This window comes from Colobus angolensis, unplaced genomic scaffold (genome assembly GCF_000951035.1).
Source record: "Colobus angolensis palliatus isolate OR3802 unplaced genomic scaffold, Cang.pa_1.0 Scaffold493, whole genome shotgun sequence".
In the NCBI taxonomy this organism is placed as follows: Eukaryota; Metazoa; Chordata; class Mammalia; order Primates; family Cercopithecidae; genus Colobus; species Colobus angolensis.
Window position 1 is genome coordinate 361155 of NW_012118410.1, and position 16500 is coordinate 377654.

Consider the following 16500-nt stretch of genomic DNA (forward strand, 5'->3'; position numbering starts at 1 on the left):
TAAAATCCACACCTTGATTCTGTCCTCTGGGACTAGGGCTTAAGAGACATTTCAAAGGAGCTCCCAGGAGCTGCTGATGCTGTTGGTCTGTGGATCACACTTTTGAGTAGCAAGGTCCTTAGACACTAAGCAACTTCATGGTAGTAACCAGGACAAAATTATTAATCCCAGTATGTATACATAATTAGGCCCACCAAAAACATTTTGTGAACAAGCCTTAATAAATGTGGAAGAGTAAGTATAGTGGTTAGGACTGGGTTTGGAATCAGCTCAAACCTAGGTTCAAATCCACTTTAACTAACTACTACATGTGTAACCTTAGTAATCACTTTGCCTCTCTAAACTTCAAGTTTCCTCATTTGTAATATGAGGACAGGCAGTTGTGAGGATTATGTAAGATGACATAAGCAAAGAACTGAGCATAATACCTGGCACATAGTATGATTTAATAAATATTATTATTTGTTGTTAATAACAAGGTGAGATATAAACTTTTTATAAAATGTAGAACACTATACAGATGAGCTATTACTACACTTGCAAATAATTCAATGTTCCTTCATTCTAATTCTATGGCAAAATTCTAAGTAACTAAAACAAAACCATAAAAAAAAATTAGGATAAAAGTATAGAATGCAACGTACCACTATAATAAGCTCAACCTTTTAAGTTCATTTCAAAAACTAAACTCAATATATATGGCTAACCAAAGAAGAGTAATAACTTCAGTGATTTATATGATAAAAGTAACAAATTCATCTCTAAGTACACTAAATGTTACATACATATTTTCATCAATTAGGAATGTTTATTTACCATATATATGCTTTCATTCACTATCTATACATACATTGCTACCAAAAAATATACCAGCAGAAAATTTCCTTCTGAATTTTCTAGGTGCATGCTTTGGATCCTCCTTAGGATTTCTACTAGAAGTAATTTTATATAACGTCAAATATTCTTAAAAATTTAAGTTAGCCTCTCCCATAAAGTTTTTTTCTAGTACTATTTTTAATTTCGTTATTATGTAAAAAATACTAAATATAACTAACCAGCTTTCCAAATAATTCTGTTATTCTAGTTTCAACATTTTATTAAGAGGTTAAAATCACACACAAAATGACTGGGAAGATTTTTGAATAATTTTACTATAAATGTTATGTAAATTTTAATATAGTCAATTTATTATTTTCTCCTGAAACACTTTGCAAGTGGATATCCACAACCTGGACACCAACTTTGACAGATATTTAAGCCATATCGCTATTATATTTGGATAAAATTATAAGCAATCTCCTTGAATGCAGAACTGGAAATGACATTAGAAGGTTAACTTTTGTTATTTTGTGTTAATTCTAGATATCAAGTAATATTTAAAAATACAGAGCTAAGAGCTTCCATGAGTAGAGAAAAACTTGTTACATGTGGAGGTGTGAATATTCATTTATTAAATATCTACTGGGCATATGCCTGTAATGTGCCAGAGGGCAGGGATATACTTCCAGCCTCCCAGGAGCTCACATTAGATGAAACAACTCAAAAATGCAGTATGTACTACTCACAGAGGTAGGCATAAAGTGTCAACTGGAGCACACGGGATTTATACCTATCTCCGTCTGCAACACTTATCTAAGACCGTGGGTAGTGGAGACAAAACCGCAAGAGACTTTGTACATTTTCACAAAACAAGATGTTCCTCAAACATTTCTTTTTTGGTTAACAGTATATTTTCTTTTGATGTAAAACTTACAAATGCAGAAATTTTAAAGGTATATTCACTGGGTTTTGATAATATATACATCTCTGCAACTCAAACTGTTATGAAGAACATTACCATTCACCCCAAAAAGGACATGCATGCTTCCTCCTAATCAATTCCTGTCCCATTTCCAGGATAACCACTGCTCTGACGCTTTTTAAGAACAGATCAGTTTTGCCTGTTCTACAACATCATACTGATGAAATCACAGTATTGACTCTTGTGTAAGGCATCTTAAACTCAGGATAATGTTTTTCACCTTCTTCCTGAAAGTATTTTAAGGCTTGTATTTTTCTTCAATGCACAGAATGAATGTAAATACACATCCTCTTAATTAACAGAGTCAGAGGGCCGTATCAGATTACATTCTCTTACTGTATTTTACGTTATACGTACGTTTTTATCTTTGAGTTATTTTGAGTTATGTGTTTTCATAGCAAATTTGGACAATAAAGAATAAAGAAACAGAAAAAAGGTCACTATTAATGCCCATAGTCAGAAGCAACATTTTTGCATATCTCCTACCAGTCACTTTTAAAAATCCACTTTTCTTTACATAGTTGAGATCAACTATATAAAGAAATCTGTATCCTGCTGCCTTTCACTATTAAAACAAGCATTTCTTAATGTCATTAACTGTCAGTATATTTTAATGGCTGCATATTTATATGAACACTTATGAATCAGGCATTTTCCAATTTTTCAGTATACACAGGAATAAAAATGTTGTACATAAATATTTGCATATAGTTTGGATTTCCTTAGGATAGGGTTTTATAGGGGGAAATTAATGCCAGTACTACTCCCCCAAATCTCAAGGAGCTCTAAAGTATGCCTTTTATATTTTTTCAAAGGTATATTAAGTATAATACTACAAAAACTTCTGTTTAGATGAAAAAAAAGAAAAACGTGTAACTTTGGTAAAATGTCAAAGTTTTGCTCACAACTATATCCCCTCAAAACTTAAGAAGTTGGTCCATTTTGTTACTGTATTGAGTGCAGCTGAGAAATCTGAATGTTAACTAGTTATCACCTATCTACCTCTGAATCTTGTCTATTTTGCATGCATGCCTTTCACAGGGTGGGGGCAGGGAGTAGGAGGAAGGAGGGGAGGGAGAGGGAGGAAGGGAGGGAAAGGATTTAAATCCTAGGATGTAATGGGTTTCTTTCCCTTGTATGAAGAGGCATCTATCTAAATGCTTCTAAGTGGCAGGCAGGAGAACTGTGTAGTATCTACCAAGGCTTTGTGTTGAGTGGCAATGTTGACTTTGTGTTGTGATCACATATCCTTACCTAATTCCTGCTGAAACTGAATGGCCATGTTTTTCTTTGATTTCATAAGTATTTTAGTGTAAAGCTGAGAAAACCTCAGAGAGCAGTTGTTAACCAGATATAATGTCATAACATTTAAAGTAAAATTTTAAACTGCTTTTGTAAAAACAATTCATTCTTATTATAAATAATCAAATAATGCAGAAAAGCACACATGAAAAAAAAACACCCAACATCCTACTAACCAGAAATAACCATTAAAATTAGTTGAATATCCATTTTGTATCATTGTATAAATACAGATAGCCACTAATATTTTGCAGAAACATGTGATACTATATGCTTAAATACAATAAACATTTGCTTTTCCTTACATCTAACTAAAGTGAAACTAAAGTAACTACTATATTTCAAACTTTTTTTTACTACAAGATATATCATTTTTTAAAAGCTCTAAGGATAGGAAAATACATTGAGAAAAACATTCAGAGGTTGAAATATTTCCATAACTATTAAACAGTAAATATCGGCTCTCAGCTATGAAAGATCAGGAAAGTAGCCCTCTTTTCCTGTTATGATCAAACATTCCTTCTTCTTTTTATTAGTTATATTATTTTCACATTTATAAGTTTTAAAACTCATATTGTATATTATAATCACAACTTGTACAAAGGTTTAGTGTAGGTTTTAAGTTTAAATGGATTTAAAGATCAACATCAATCTTCCTGCCATGGCTTTCCATCTCTTGGGTTATTTTGCTGTAGTACTTAATTGTGAAACTTTCACCATGAGGTAGTTTTTAAAAACTGCTATATTCCTTCATGGTTAGAAATGTCTCCACACTTGAAAACTGTTTCACCTTCATCCTTGAAAACTCTTTATCTCTATTATTTAGGTATTCTTTCACTGATATCTACTTTTTGCTCTTTCATTCCTTCTATTAACTTGGCGTTTAATCTGTCCTTTTCCTAAGTTAAGACAAAGACTTGAGATCATTGCTTTAAAACAGTTCCAATGCAAGCATTCAAAATACACAGTTCTCAGGACCTAGCTTCAATCTACGGAGATTTCTAGGACTCTTGTTGGAGCAGTTACTCCCCTCTAGCAAGTATTTCAGTCACGTCAGCAACCCAGAACTCCACCGTCTGCCTCCTTAGCTTCTCCTTAGCAGCTCCACTTGTGCTGCAACGGGAACATGCTGTCGCAGAAAGCTGAGCAGAAAGGTGGGAGAAACGTGAAGCTCTCCTCATGTATATTCTCATTTTCTCAAGGATGACCATCCTGGAAAGCCTGTTGTTCAATGCCTGGAAATACTAAGCTTGTATCTTTTGACCAATTTTTACAGTTGTTTTTAGTGGGTGGCTAAGTCCCAAACCTAAGGCCTAAAGTTGAGCTTCTGGCTAAAAGTTTGTGTTTTTTTTTGTTTTGAGGAGACTCACCCTGTCATCCCACGCTAAGTGAAGTGGTGTAATCTTGGCGGCTCACTGAAACCTCCACCTCCTGGGTTCAAGTGATTCTCCTGCCTCAGCCTCCTGAGTAGCTGGCATTACAGGTGCTTGCCACCATGCCAATTTTTTTGTACTTTTATTAGGGACGGGGTTCACCATGTTGGTCCGGCTGTTCTCGAACTATTGACCTCAACTGATCCACCCACCTCGGCCTCCCAAAGTGCTAGGATTACAGGCATAAGCCACTGCGCCTGGCCATGTATCTTTCAATTTTTGTGACTTGTGGGGAATATACTTGCTTCAGGTCTGTTTAGTGAACCTCCTTGATGGCAAGACCACAAGAAGCAGACCCATCTCTGGAGAACCTCTAGTCAGTCGGTCCTCCTGGCTTGTACCCTGTACTCTGCTATAACTTTGTGATGATGGGGTTGTAGACTTTGTCCAAGAATTTTGTGATGTTCATATTTCTAATTCCCAGGAGTCCCAGAATCACTTATGAAACTCATTTACCCAGCTAGCTTGTTTCACTGTACTTATCAAGAAACTTCTGTTCATGTCTTGAAGTTACTCATCTTCTAGTGTGACCTTCAAGCTGAAAGCATGCCATCTGGGTGAGTTCTTGGAAGACACATTGTTTCTGTTTTCTTCTTCCACTGTGTATTCTTCAACCCTTACCCCTGACAGAAGGTTTCTTCAATCTGAGGAAAACTAGTCTCAGAGAGTGTAGGCAGGTAGTTAAGGTGGGTCATTGCTCTCTTCTTATAAACCTGAATAAGGACATCAAACTGTCTGGTTGTATAAACAGTAAAGAGCTGCATTTGCTTAGTAGGAATAATGAAGTTATACCTGATCACAATGATTATGTCTGCAATGCAAATTTCAATACCAAGGAAAGATGTATGATGTCCAAGAGAAGCAAATTAAACAGATGTTTTGTAATTTTCCTTTAGTGCTTCTACCCACTGTGTCCACATCTTTTTTCTAAACAAGTGCTCTCGAAAGAAAAACAGAACTATAACTTCACTTTCTGGAATTTGAAATTTATAGTAAAAAATAAAGCAAAGGTAAAAGGTAAAAAGAATTATTATGACTGATGAAGCTGTCATAAAAGTAAGTTGATTTTTGTTTATACTGAGAGTTTCAACAATTAGAATAAAATGATAATATTACTTTTGTCACCACAGGCAGAGATCCAGCATGCCTTTCTGGAAAGGGATAATGTTGGAATGTATTTGTGTTTAATAAAACAACTGGGATAGTAAAGGAATTTAAAAAACTCAGTTTGCAGGATATAGCAGGGAATCCAAGAGGAAAAGTGGAACCAAGAAGTAGAAACTCTCTTGTCAACTATCACATGTATTTTAGTAGCCACTAGAACTAACAATACCAATGTCTATCTCCCATGCTAAAATATTCCAGGAGTTCAGAAACAGAATTTACCTTGTAAAATACTCTATATATGTATGTTTCCAGCATTTAATGTGTGCTTAATAAACACAATGAATAAATAATTGCAATGAATAAAGGAACCAAAACTGTCATTGGAATTTTACTTCTATAGAATGATAAATTTCTTCACAAATGAAGAGAAATAAAGTGAAAAAGAGGGCAAATTAAATACAGACTGTTAATCAAAAAGATGACTTTTGGAAATACCCATAGAATCTATATCTATTACCTGAAATAGAGGTAAATCTTTAAAGAGATATCAGTACTTGTCTAGTAAAGATTTGACTATGCCAAGTTTTTTCACTCTTGAACTCGCAGAGCTTTTTTCTTCAATTTTTTTTCCTGACCCATCTGCCTTCCAAGCATTCATAAAACTTAATGTCTAAATAACATCATAATGTAAACTCTTTGCAACATCTCAAAGATAATTCTGTACAGAATACAAGGTATTACATAAACCTAACACAGTAAGTGTTATGGAATGATTGTATCCTTGCAAAATTCATATGTAAAAGCCCTAAGCCCCAGTTCCTCTCCTATATTTGGAGACAGGCCTTTAAAGAAGGGATTAAGTTAAAATGATGCTCTTAGGCTGGGCCCTAATCCAATTTGATTGGTTCTTATAAGAAGAAGAAATGTGGATACACAGACACCAGGGTCGTGCTCTGCATAGAAACCTATGTGGGGATACAATGAGAATGCAGCTGTCTGCAAGCCAAGGAGAGAGGCATCAGAAGAAATCAAACTCACTGACACCCTGATCTTGGACTTCTAACCTCCTGAATTGTTTAAGCCTCTCAGTCTGTGGTATTTTGTGGTGACTGTCCTAACAAACTAATAAAATAGGTAATGACAGAACATAAATTGCCATATTTATAGTTTTGTTGAAATAATAGTTGACAAAGTTTAATTTCAGTAATGTAACTTTAACTCAGACTAATTTTCTTTATGCTAGGAAGCAAACTACAGGTTATTTCTAGAAAGGTCACTGCATATCCTTTTAATGTAAAAAAAGTTCAACAGAGAGGTAAGTACACATACAGTAAGTACAGGAATATGAAATACAGACTTTCCAGCATATTTTATTAAGAAATCTGACAGAAAATACATTCAAAAGTAAAATTTAAATTTAAATATACAATATGCCAATACTTTTCAATTTTTTTCATTCCAAAAAAGAAAAATAATTTGTTAGTACTCAGACTCATATAATAATTTTGAAGTATCTGCCTATCAAATTCAGTTCTTGACCAATTAAGGTCAAGTAATAATTTTCCTTCAAAACAGAAAATATTAAAATCACCTGTAAAAAATGGTATCATTGTACACTACTAATCATCCCTTTCAAACTGAGCGTGTCTTCTTTCAACAGCCATCTTGTGGATTGAATATAAAAGCTAAATTCTACAAATTCAATAGCCACGTTTTAGGTTGAATACTGGGGAATGTAAAGTAGAAATACCAGCACTACTTTGAGTTTTACAATGAATAAAATAATTTCACAACATACTACTTAATTTAATACACACTTTTTCATTCATATGGCAACGAATCTAAATGAACCTTTGTGAATTTATTTTTTAACTTGTAAATACAAAAGAATTGAGAAGACGCACAAGAAAAAGCAATAACATAAGAAAGAAAAAGTGGATACTTGAGTATGAAGCATGAAACATGCTACACATAGTAAAACAAGACTCAAAAAGCCTGGATTCCAGTCCTGAGTCATTACCATGGAGCATTACTTTGGATGTGCAACCTAACTTCTCTGACATTCAATTTCTTTTCTTGAAAAATAAAGGTGTTAGAACTGCTTTAAAATTGTGAGTTAATGAGTTAGTGATGTAGAATAAAACAACAAAGAGAAGATTTTAGTGATGTTGGAATACTTTAAAAAAGGAATCATTGAGATTCATGTTTAAGAGAACTAATAAAAACAGCACTTGAACAGTATTGTCATTTAAACTGAATTCAAAAATTATTCCAGTTTTTGCTAAGTTAACGCTTACCTAAATAATTATGCTAACTCAGAACTGGGGAGATAAAAGTGACCCTGGAAGTATAATTTTCCCTCTATTAATAAATACCACATGAAAAAAATAGCTGGTATAGTGTCTAGTCTAGAATTTAGGAGGTGCCCAATAGACAAAGCTATTATTTCTATTTGTTTTTGGCAAAGCACTCATTTAAGTAACCATAATTATGAGTCGTTATTTTTTTTATCCTTAGTATTATCTTCCCCTCACAACTTCATGTAACCAGAAGGAATTTGGTAATCATTCCTTCTCTAAGAAAATTAGTAATAAAACTGGATATAGACCAGGTCACAGACTATGGGTTCCAGCTAGAAATCTACTTTTAGCATGAAACAAAACCATAATGAAATAGAATAATCTTTATAAAAGGTTTATCATGTAGTTTCAAATTTATAGAACAATGTTAGCATGTAGGCTGTATTTTATTCATAAGGATATCACGAAAAATTTGATTAATACATTGTTAACAAAGATATACATTGTAGGACTATTTTTATATGAATTAAAAATAAAAAGCTTTGTGAAACTCTATGCTTTTGATTTTTTATAAAACAAATAACAATTAAATAAAAAAACTGATACCCTATCTTACTTTCTAAGTGATTTATAGTAGTACAGGAAAAACTGTGGATTCTGAAAATGTTGGCAATTAAGATTTTACTAACAAAAATCTATAAGGTATACACAGGCAAAACAAATTACCATATGCATATATATTACACGCATGAAGCTTTCTTTGTGGATGCTGCAATTATATTATATTATGTTTTCCTGTCAAACTCACAAGACTAAAGCTATTTCTTTATAGGCTGCTCTTCTTATGCAAGATCCAAGGTCACTGTCAGGATCATTCATCTGACTTAGTTTTCAATCAGGAAATAAATTATGAAGCTAGGCTTTGGGTAGATGGGCTAGGGTACTCCAGAGTTTGCTCTAGTTATCCTTCCTTTGAGTCTAGTCTTTGAGGAAGGTAGACTTTCAGATACTATATTATACTTGAGTGATGGGTACCAAGATGGCATCCATCATCTGGCTCCAACATAGAACTTAATCTTGTTTTTTTTCCCCAGATTATTGTGTAGATAGAACAGGGCCATAATCAAATTATCTGGTTATTAATCATACCATGAATTTGCTTTGGAATCCTTTAGTTTTCTGTAAATTGTATTAAGAGATAAGATAGCATAGTGTTTAAGAGGACAGACCGTGGAGTGGGGCTACCTGGGTATAAATCCTGCTCTCATTTATTAGCTGTGCACCAACAAATACATTACATATATCCAGTTTCCTTATCTGTGAAACAAGGAAACGGCAGTAACTAACCCACTGAGATTATTGTGTGGATTGAGAAAAATTATTTATAAAAAGCTGGCACATGCCAGAAAAATTATAAGATAAAGGCTAAATACATTCAAAAAGCTTATTATAGTCTCAGCTATCTCAGCTGTCCTGTCAGGCAGTTTAAAAAAAAAAGGTAGGGTGATTGATTTCCCATGCTTGGGTTAACCATTAAATTGTGACTGCCATTCTGTACCACCCACCCACAACACATACACAAAAACCCACATACACAAACTGACACCAGCAGTAGTTACTTTCAAAGAACAGGTAAAACTCAGGGGCAAACTTTCAGGGCCAAGCTATTTACTCACCTTCCACACAAGGTGGCTCTTTTACTAGTGCAACCCTGGAGGTACTAATTCTTACGTTTTGGCCACTGCATAACTACCTAAAGTTAAAGCTATAAATGCTTGTATATTGAGGAAGAAGAGGTGGTAAGTTCATGAGATTCAGGATACTTCATAGCAGGTACGAGATCGGACGATAAGGTGAGTTCAGAATGCTCAAGAAGTCCTAATACTTTTGACATCACAGCTTCATGCACAAAATATCAGTCTGGACAGAGAGGTCCTCAGCAGATCTATGAGTTTTTTTTCCAACGTTTCATTGACATTTTATGTTTTTTGATAGCATATTTTACGTTAATTCTTATAACAAAACTAGATACTAATGTAGGGAGATAAACTAATGTGTTAGTTTTTCAAATGCAAAAACTTTACAGTCTAAAATGGGGCAGTCTCCGTTTGAAAGAAGAAAAAAATTGTGACACTAACTTTCCTTATATATACCCAAATCTTGTGATTAAAAAAAAAAAAACCACACAGCCGGGCGCGGTGGCTCAAGCCTGTAATCCCAGCACTTTGGGAGGCCGAGACGGGCGGATCACGAGGTCAGGAGATCGAGACCATCCTGCCTAACACGGTGAAACCCCGTCTCTACTAAAAAATACAAAAATCTAGCCGGGCGAGGTGGCGGGCGCCTGTAGTCCCAGCTACTCCGGAGGCTGAGGCAGGAGAATGGCGTAAACTCGGGAGGCGGGGCTTGCAGTGAGCTGAGATCCGGCCACTGCACTCCAGCCTGGGCGACAGAGCGAGACTCCGTCTCAAAAAACAAACAAACAAACAAACAAACAAAAAAAAACAAAAACAAACACACATACACTGAAAGGTTCCAAACAAAGCCAAAGGATATAACAATGGTTCCTGAGGTTTAAAAATAATTATGTGTAACTGTTCTACAACAATTTTGAAAAGTTGAATGAAGCTAACATAACATGCTTTCCCCAAAATATATGACTATAGAAACCGGTATGACAAAAAGTAAAACTCACCAATAAGATAAAAATAAAGCAAGAATGTCATCAAAGAACTATCCTTCCAATAACATTATCAACACTGATAAATTTGCTAATGTAGTCTTTCAAATAGTCAAGCTCAAGTACTCCATGTTACATATTCTATTTAAAACACAGAAAAAAATGGGAAGGTAGTCAGTACATTTAATAAATAGAACCCCAGCACAAAATAAGACAGAAAAATTGTTTTTAAAAATTTAATTATGTACAAAGTCCCTTTCATGCAAGATAAAGTCCCTAGGTAATTTAAAAAGTTGTTTAGTAAAATATAAGTAGGAAAATCTTTTCTTTTTGCATAATATGACAACAAAAGAACCTCTAATGTACTATTAAGATAGAATACACAATAAGTGAAATTGGTTATTAAAGACTATTGTGCCATAGTGCTAGTACATGATTACAGTGATTTAACTATTACCAAAAGAGTCACTAAAAACCCACAAATACAAAGATAAATAATTGATTCTCCATAAACCACCTTATTATAAAAATGACAAGGGGCGAACAGTCAGTCACCGCTAATATGACTAAACAGGGTTCAATTTACAAAATATGCACAACATGGATGGTACTTCTAAGAATTTTTAAAAATTTAAGCATATCTAAAACATTATCAGTTGAGAAAAAGTAAAACTATTCCACCTGCCTAGAAATTCCTCTAATTTGACTGACCTCAAAGAATATGTGCTAGAGGTTTTGGGAGGAAATAATACAATAACTGTATAATAAAAATTTAGAATTTAAATCAAAGATCAAATTTATCCTCTTTTTCTAAAAGTGTTTTTCAAGACTTTAAAAATCTTTGGAGAGGATCTGAACTTTCGTGACCTTAAAACCCTAATTTGATTATGTCCTCAAAGTTTGATTATATATTTTGTTCCCTAATTTTAAACTTTGAGGACTTTGGACTGAGGAATTCATCTCAACATATATTCACAAAAACAATCACAAGAAGTAATGCATTTTTTACTTGCAGTGAGGGAGTGGGGGCAGTCCTAGAAAATTCCTATTTAATCTTGCCAAAGGTGGTACGGATTATAGACTAAAAGGGTCAATCTTTTAGAAAACCATTTCCTTGAAATACGGGGTCTTGAAAATATGAGAGACATGGAATAAAGGTAGAAAAAACACAAATAAAACTATAAACAACTGCTTCAAAACTTGGGAGTATAAAATTGTGCTACTTATGGCATAAATTGAACCCTGTTTTATTTTAAAGTAAAGCAAAAATAAAATTAACAGAGAAATTCACACTGTAAGTCAGAGAAAGAACTGCAACCCAATTGAACTGATTTTTAATAATTATTGCACCAATGAGTTTAAAAGACACACAGCCCAAGAGATTATTTTTTAGCATAGGAACAACAAATTTACACAAAAATGCAATGCATTGGATAATTTTCCAGTGTTGGGTTAGCACTGCATATAGCACGGATTAGAAACAAAATAGAAATTTCTATTTCCTACCTATATCATTGGCTACCATCTTGGAAAACTTTCTGCTTTTGGTCTTCACTGAAAATAATATTTTGATATAAAATGTCAAAATCTATTCAAAGTAAACTAAATAAATTAAACATAAAAGAAAATACTTTAAAATCAAGATACTATACCCTTTTCTATAAAATTATTCATTTTTTGTTCATCATCTGAATTGTGTGGTGATGAAGAACCTACACAAATGAAGACAATGGAAGGAACAGGTACATGGTCAGTCATAAACACTGAGTTGTAACAAGAAAAATGTACAAATAAAAAATCTGGTAACTTTTAAAACAAGTTATCACCTAAGTGACCGCAAGAAGAGACCATGTATATAGTAAATAACAGTTCTTATACTATTACAGTATAGTAATAAGTAGTGCAATATCTCTCATGGTAGACCCTGGTATATATAAATATTAACTCTATAACAATTTGGCAAAATCTTGGTATATTAGATGTTAGAAAATATATAAGGAAAACTATAAATAGTGTTTAACTGTTTCTTTGAAAAAATCTGCAATTCTTGATAGTATTAACTGAATACGGTTTCTCTAGCAGAACCAAGATCTTGTACTATAACTTTGCTGATAAAATTTGTTATTTTAGAGTCAGACTGACAGTTTAAAACTATATATTCATTCTACTACATATCATAGAAATCTTTAAAATGTACAATAAGGGATCTTTAAAATAGTGAAGATAATATTTATATTTGTAGGTATGTTCAAATGTCTACTTAAATTTATGGAGGTAAGAAATATTTAATTTTATTTTGGCTGTGACTCCCAATATTATCATATAATGTTACCTAATATTTCTTTAAGATTTTTTGGGTTAAAAATATTTCTAATTTCTCATAGTATTCCTTTAATTTATAACATACATCTTTTATTATAAATGTGATCCTAAGTAGTATTTTCGTTGATCACTTTTGGACAACTATTCTTTAAAGGAACATCTCAATACCTCATCCATTCAATTTTTCACAGTCTCCTCAGCTGTAAATCACTTCTCCTCCTTTGAGTTACCTTAATGTTTTATCTATATATTTCTCATATGATGCTAACCACTTAATATCTTATTATTTTAGATTTATGCCCATATGACCTTCCTCACTGGAATGAACTTCGAAAAGGCAGGGCCCACATTTGATTCATTTTTGTATCCCTTTTGTAATTAGTGGAGTGTGTTACAGAATTCTCTAAGTAAGTATTTGCTGAATTCATAAAATTTTCTGCTAGAGGGAAATACCTAGAATGTAATTGGAAGCAGATAAAAAAGTTTCTTTCTCTGTTTTAAAAATATCCCAGTAAAAGTACTGAATCTTAATGAATCAGGTCAAAATTTGACACCACATATAACACTCCCCAATAAAATTGTACCTCCTTCCCTTGGTCAAGTGGTGAATGTCCTTGACAGTTTTTCTCTGACTAAAACCTGCCAGCATTGGCAGAACCACTACTTTTATAGTGGTTTTAGAAGGTTACTTTTTTAAAGTCCCTGTTATTTTTTGCTAAACGTCATTTACAGATCCTCATAAATCCCACTTCAAAAAATATCACACAGGTAACACTGAGCTCATAACATTTCCAGGAACAGAAATAGGTATAGTTGTTTTTAATATACTTCTGAATTTAATTCTAAATAATATAATGGTTATATGTTATAAATATTTGAAAGTATCACTATCACCTCTACAAAATAGCCACATGAATGCACAAAAATGTATTATTGATACTAGTTTTGATATGTTTCATATCGAATCAATAGCAGGATAACATATCTATGCATATTAAAATTAGAAAAATATTTGATATTTTCAAATACAAGAAGGCAACATAGGCTGTAATATAAATAAAACAAGGAGATTTATTTTTCTTCTAACTAAAAATACTTACTACTGATTGCTATAACTTCTGTGACAGCTCATGCAAAAGCTCCAAAACAGTTTTCTGCTTATCCTATTTGAATATATTTACTAAATTTCTACAATGAAACACAGATAATATCCACAGCTTATTGTTTTTCTAGGACACACAGCATTTAAATCATGAATGCACTTAAAGACATCATTTATATACGGTATGGGTGGCCCTGGGTTTTCTTCAGCTTGAAATAACCTAACAGTTAAAAAAATTATTTTAACATGATTTGTTATTGTGTGTGTGTGTGTGTGTGTGTGTGTGTATTTGCATGCAGTACTAAACAAATTCCAGTATTACTAAAGTGCTCACTGAAGCAACATGAGTTCTTTGACGTAAAGATCAAATGAAGGTCTTTCTCTTCATTTGTTCAGGATGTATATGTTCAGTAGGTAGAATTAACTTTCTGTTAGGGGGACCACTGGTTTATTTAAAAATAAATGAAAAGGTTAACTATATGCATTACATGGATTTTATCATGATGATTTCTGAAGACATCTTTGATTTTCATAAACTGAACAGTTGAGATCACAAATCTTAATTACGAGATTTAAAAGGTTTTCAAAAAAAGTTTCCCTTCATATATGAATTATTTTAAATGAACTCACTGGTTTTGATAAAGCCATATGGCTATTATATATTTCTATATTTGTCTGCCTCTTAGTATTTATGAGAGACTCATTTTAACTCCCAATCCACTTTTATACATTTCTTCTTTTCCCATAAATACCAACTTATTTTATATTTGCTATATCGGTTTTAATAATCTATAATGCATCACTTAACTATTTTACCTTTTTATATTGCTCTCATTGTGGAAACTATTTGAGGCTTGTAATTTAATTACTAATTTTTATGTTTTTTAAAACATGATCCCCGTGTGGCTCTTTTGATTCACTTCAAATTCATCCCATCTGTTATTCTTTTTTGACCATCGCAAATTAGTAGAATTTGCATGTGTTGGCCAGAGGGGTAATAATAAATTATTTCTTTATTTATCTATTAGAATGTTAACAGGAATGAAGGTTCAAAAAAGTTACAAATATACAGAGTAAGACAATTAACCCATAATAGATGGCAAAAATTACTATTAAGAATTTTTACATGGACAAGTTGAGAAAGACACACACAAGCTATAAAAATGCAGTGTCAAAATTATTTATATTAAAATAGTTTTCCAGAATCTCACTCCAGTTTCTATGGTAATACTCTTACTAGTTGTGCATAACCGGTATCTCCTGCTATCTGAAACAACTATTCCCTCTTAAAGTTTGACTTTTTATTAAAAAAACAGTATTTCCTGATATGTAGAAACCAGTATGTCTCAGAGAATTCTTACGTTTTTCAGAACATAATCAAAGACTAAACTAAATAAAGGTTTCTATACCTAATGATAAGAATACATGATTTATCAATGATTTTTTGAAGTCACAATTTTTACTTTGCATTTCAAACATGCTGAGATAGAAACAATGAAATATCTAGATCATCTGAATTTCTGCATGTTAAAACTATTACTTTCCTTTTCACATGGACCAAAGAGCAAAAATATATTTGAAAATGCTGAACCATGTTTGAGTTTCTCTGTTTTGAGAAACAGAATTTACAGGGTTTTTAACCTTTATTTACTTTTTATATTTATATACTTAGATTTAAATATACACTTATCTTCAAATATCACTTGTTTGTTTATTTCAAAGGGCTAGATGTATCCACTTTTTGAAAGTCTGGCCCAGGATAAAAAGGAGTACTAATTTATTTGGGTTGAATCTTATTAAAACGCATCCTATGGGATTTAACATATTTAAGCATAACGTATTACATGTTCCATGTCCAAATTGTCCACCCTGGCTTATATACTTAACATACTGACAAATGCATTACGTGGATTTGGGAGAAGATGAGAAGGTCAGAACATTATTTTATGTAGTTAGAAGAAGAGTAAGAACTAAAAGATACTATAATTCTAAATTCCAAATTCAGAAATAAACAGTCCTAGGAGACAGAAAACAGTTCCTGCTTCATATTATTCATTCAAACTTAATTCTACCAATGTTAAAACTTATCAGGTACTAATTATGTGAGCAATTCCTCCATATGTTTTATTAGTTTAATGAATAAATTTAAATATGAAGTTTAAAGAACAAGAAAGTCAGAAAATGCATAGATACATTTTAACTTTAAGAAATAATCAACTAGTTTAACATCAGGAAAATGCAATTGTAAAAGGAAAACATCATAAAAGCTTTTGCAGTCTTAGATATAATAAAATATTACACTAAAATGTGAGGGAGTAAAACAAAATACCCTTGTCAATATTTCCCATTCTGACAATTGTTTCTGATGCAGTATACCAGCTATGGAAGGATCAAAAACTGTCTTAACAACAATGTTACTTATGCTATGAATGATCTTTTCACTAGGAAACTGG

At 32.6% G+C, this 16500-nt stretch overlaps 1 protein-coding gene across 3 annotated transcripts in view; it reads right to left on the minus strand.

Moving 5' to 3' along the window:
• The window catches only part of STXBP5 (syntaxin binding protein 5 (tomosyn)), a 209368-nt gene that overhangs the window by 44662 nt on the left and 148206 nt on the right, over positions 1–16500 (minus strand). Inside the window, exons 20-21 of one of the 3 annotated variants that reach the window (XM_011959438.1) lie at positions 12276–12335; positions 12130–12177 (exon numbers count right to left, since the gene is read on the minus strand). The exons of the other annotated variants lie outside the window; for them this stretch is intronic. Coding sequence (XP_011814828.1) covers positions 12130–12177; positions 12276–12335 — 108 coding nt within the window. The remainder of the gene's footprint in view (positions 1–12129; positions 12178–12275; positions 12336–16500) is intronic. 3 annotated transcript variants of the gene reach the window in all.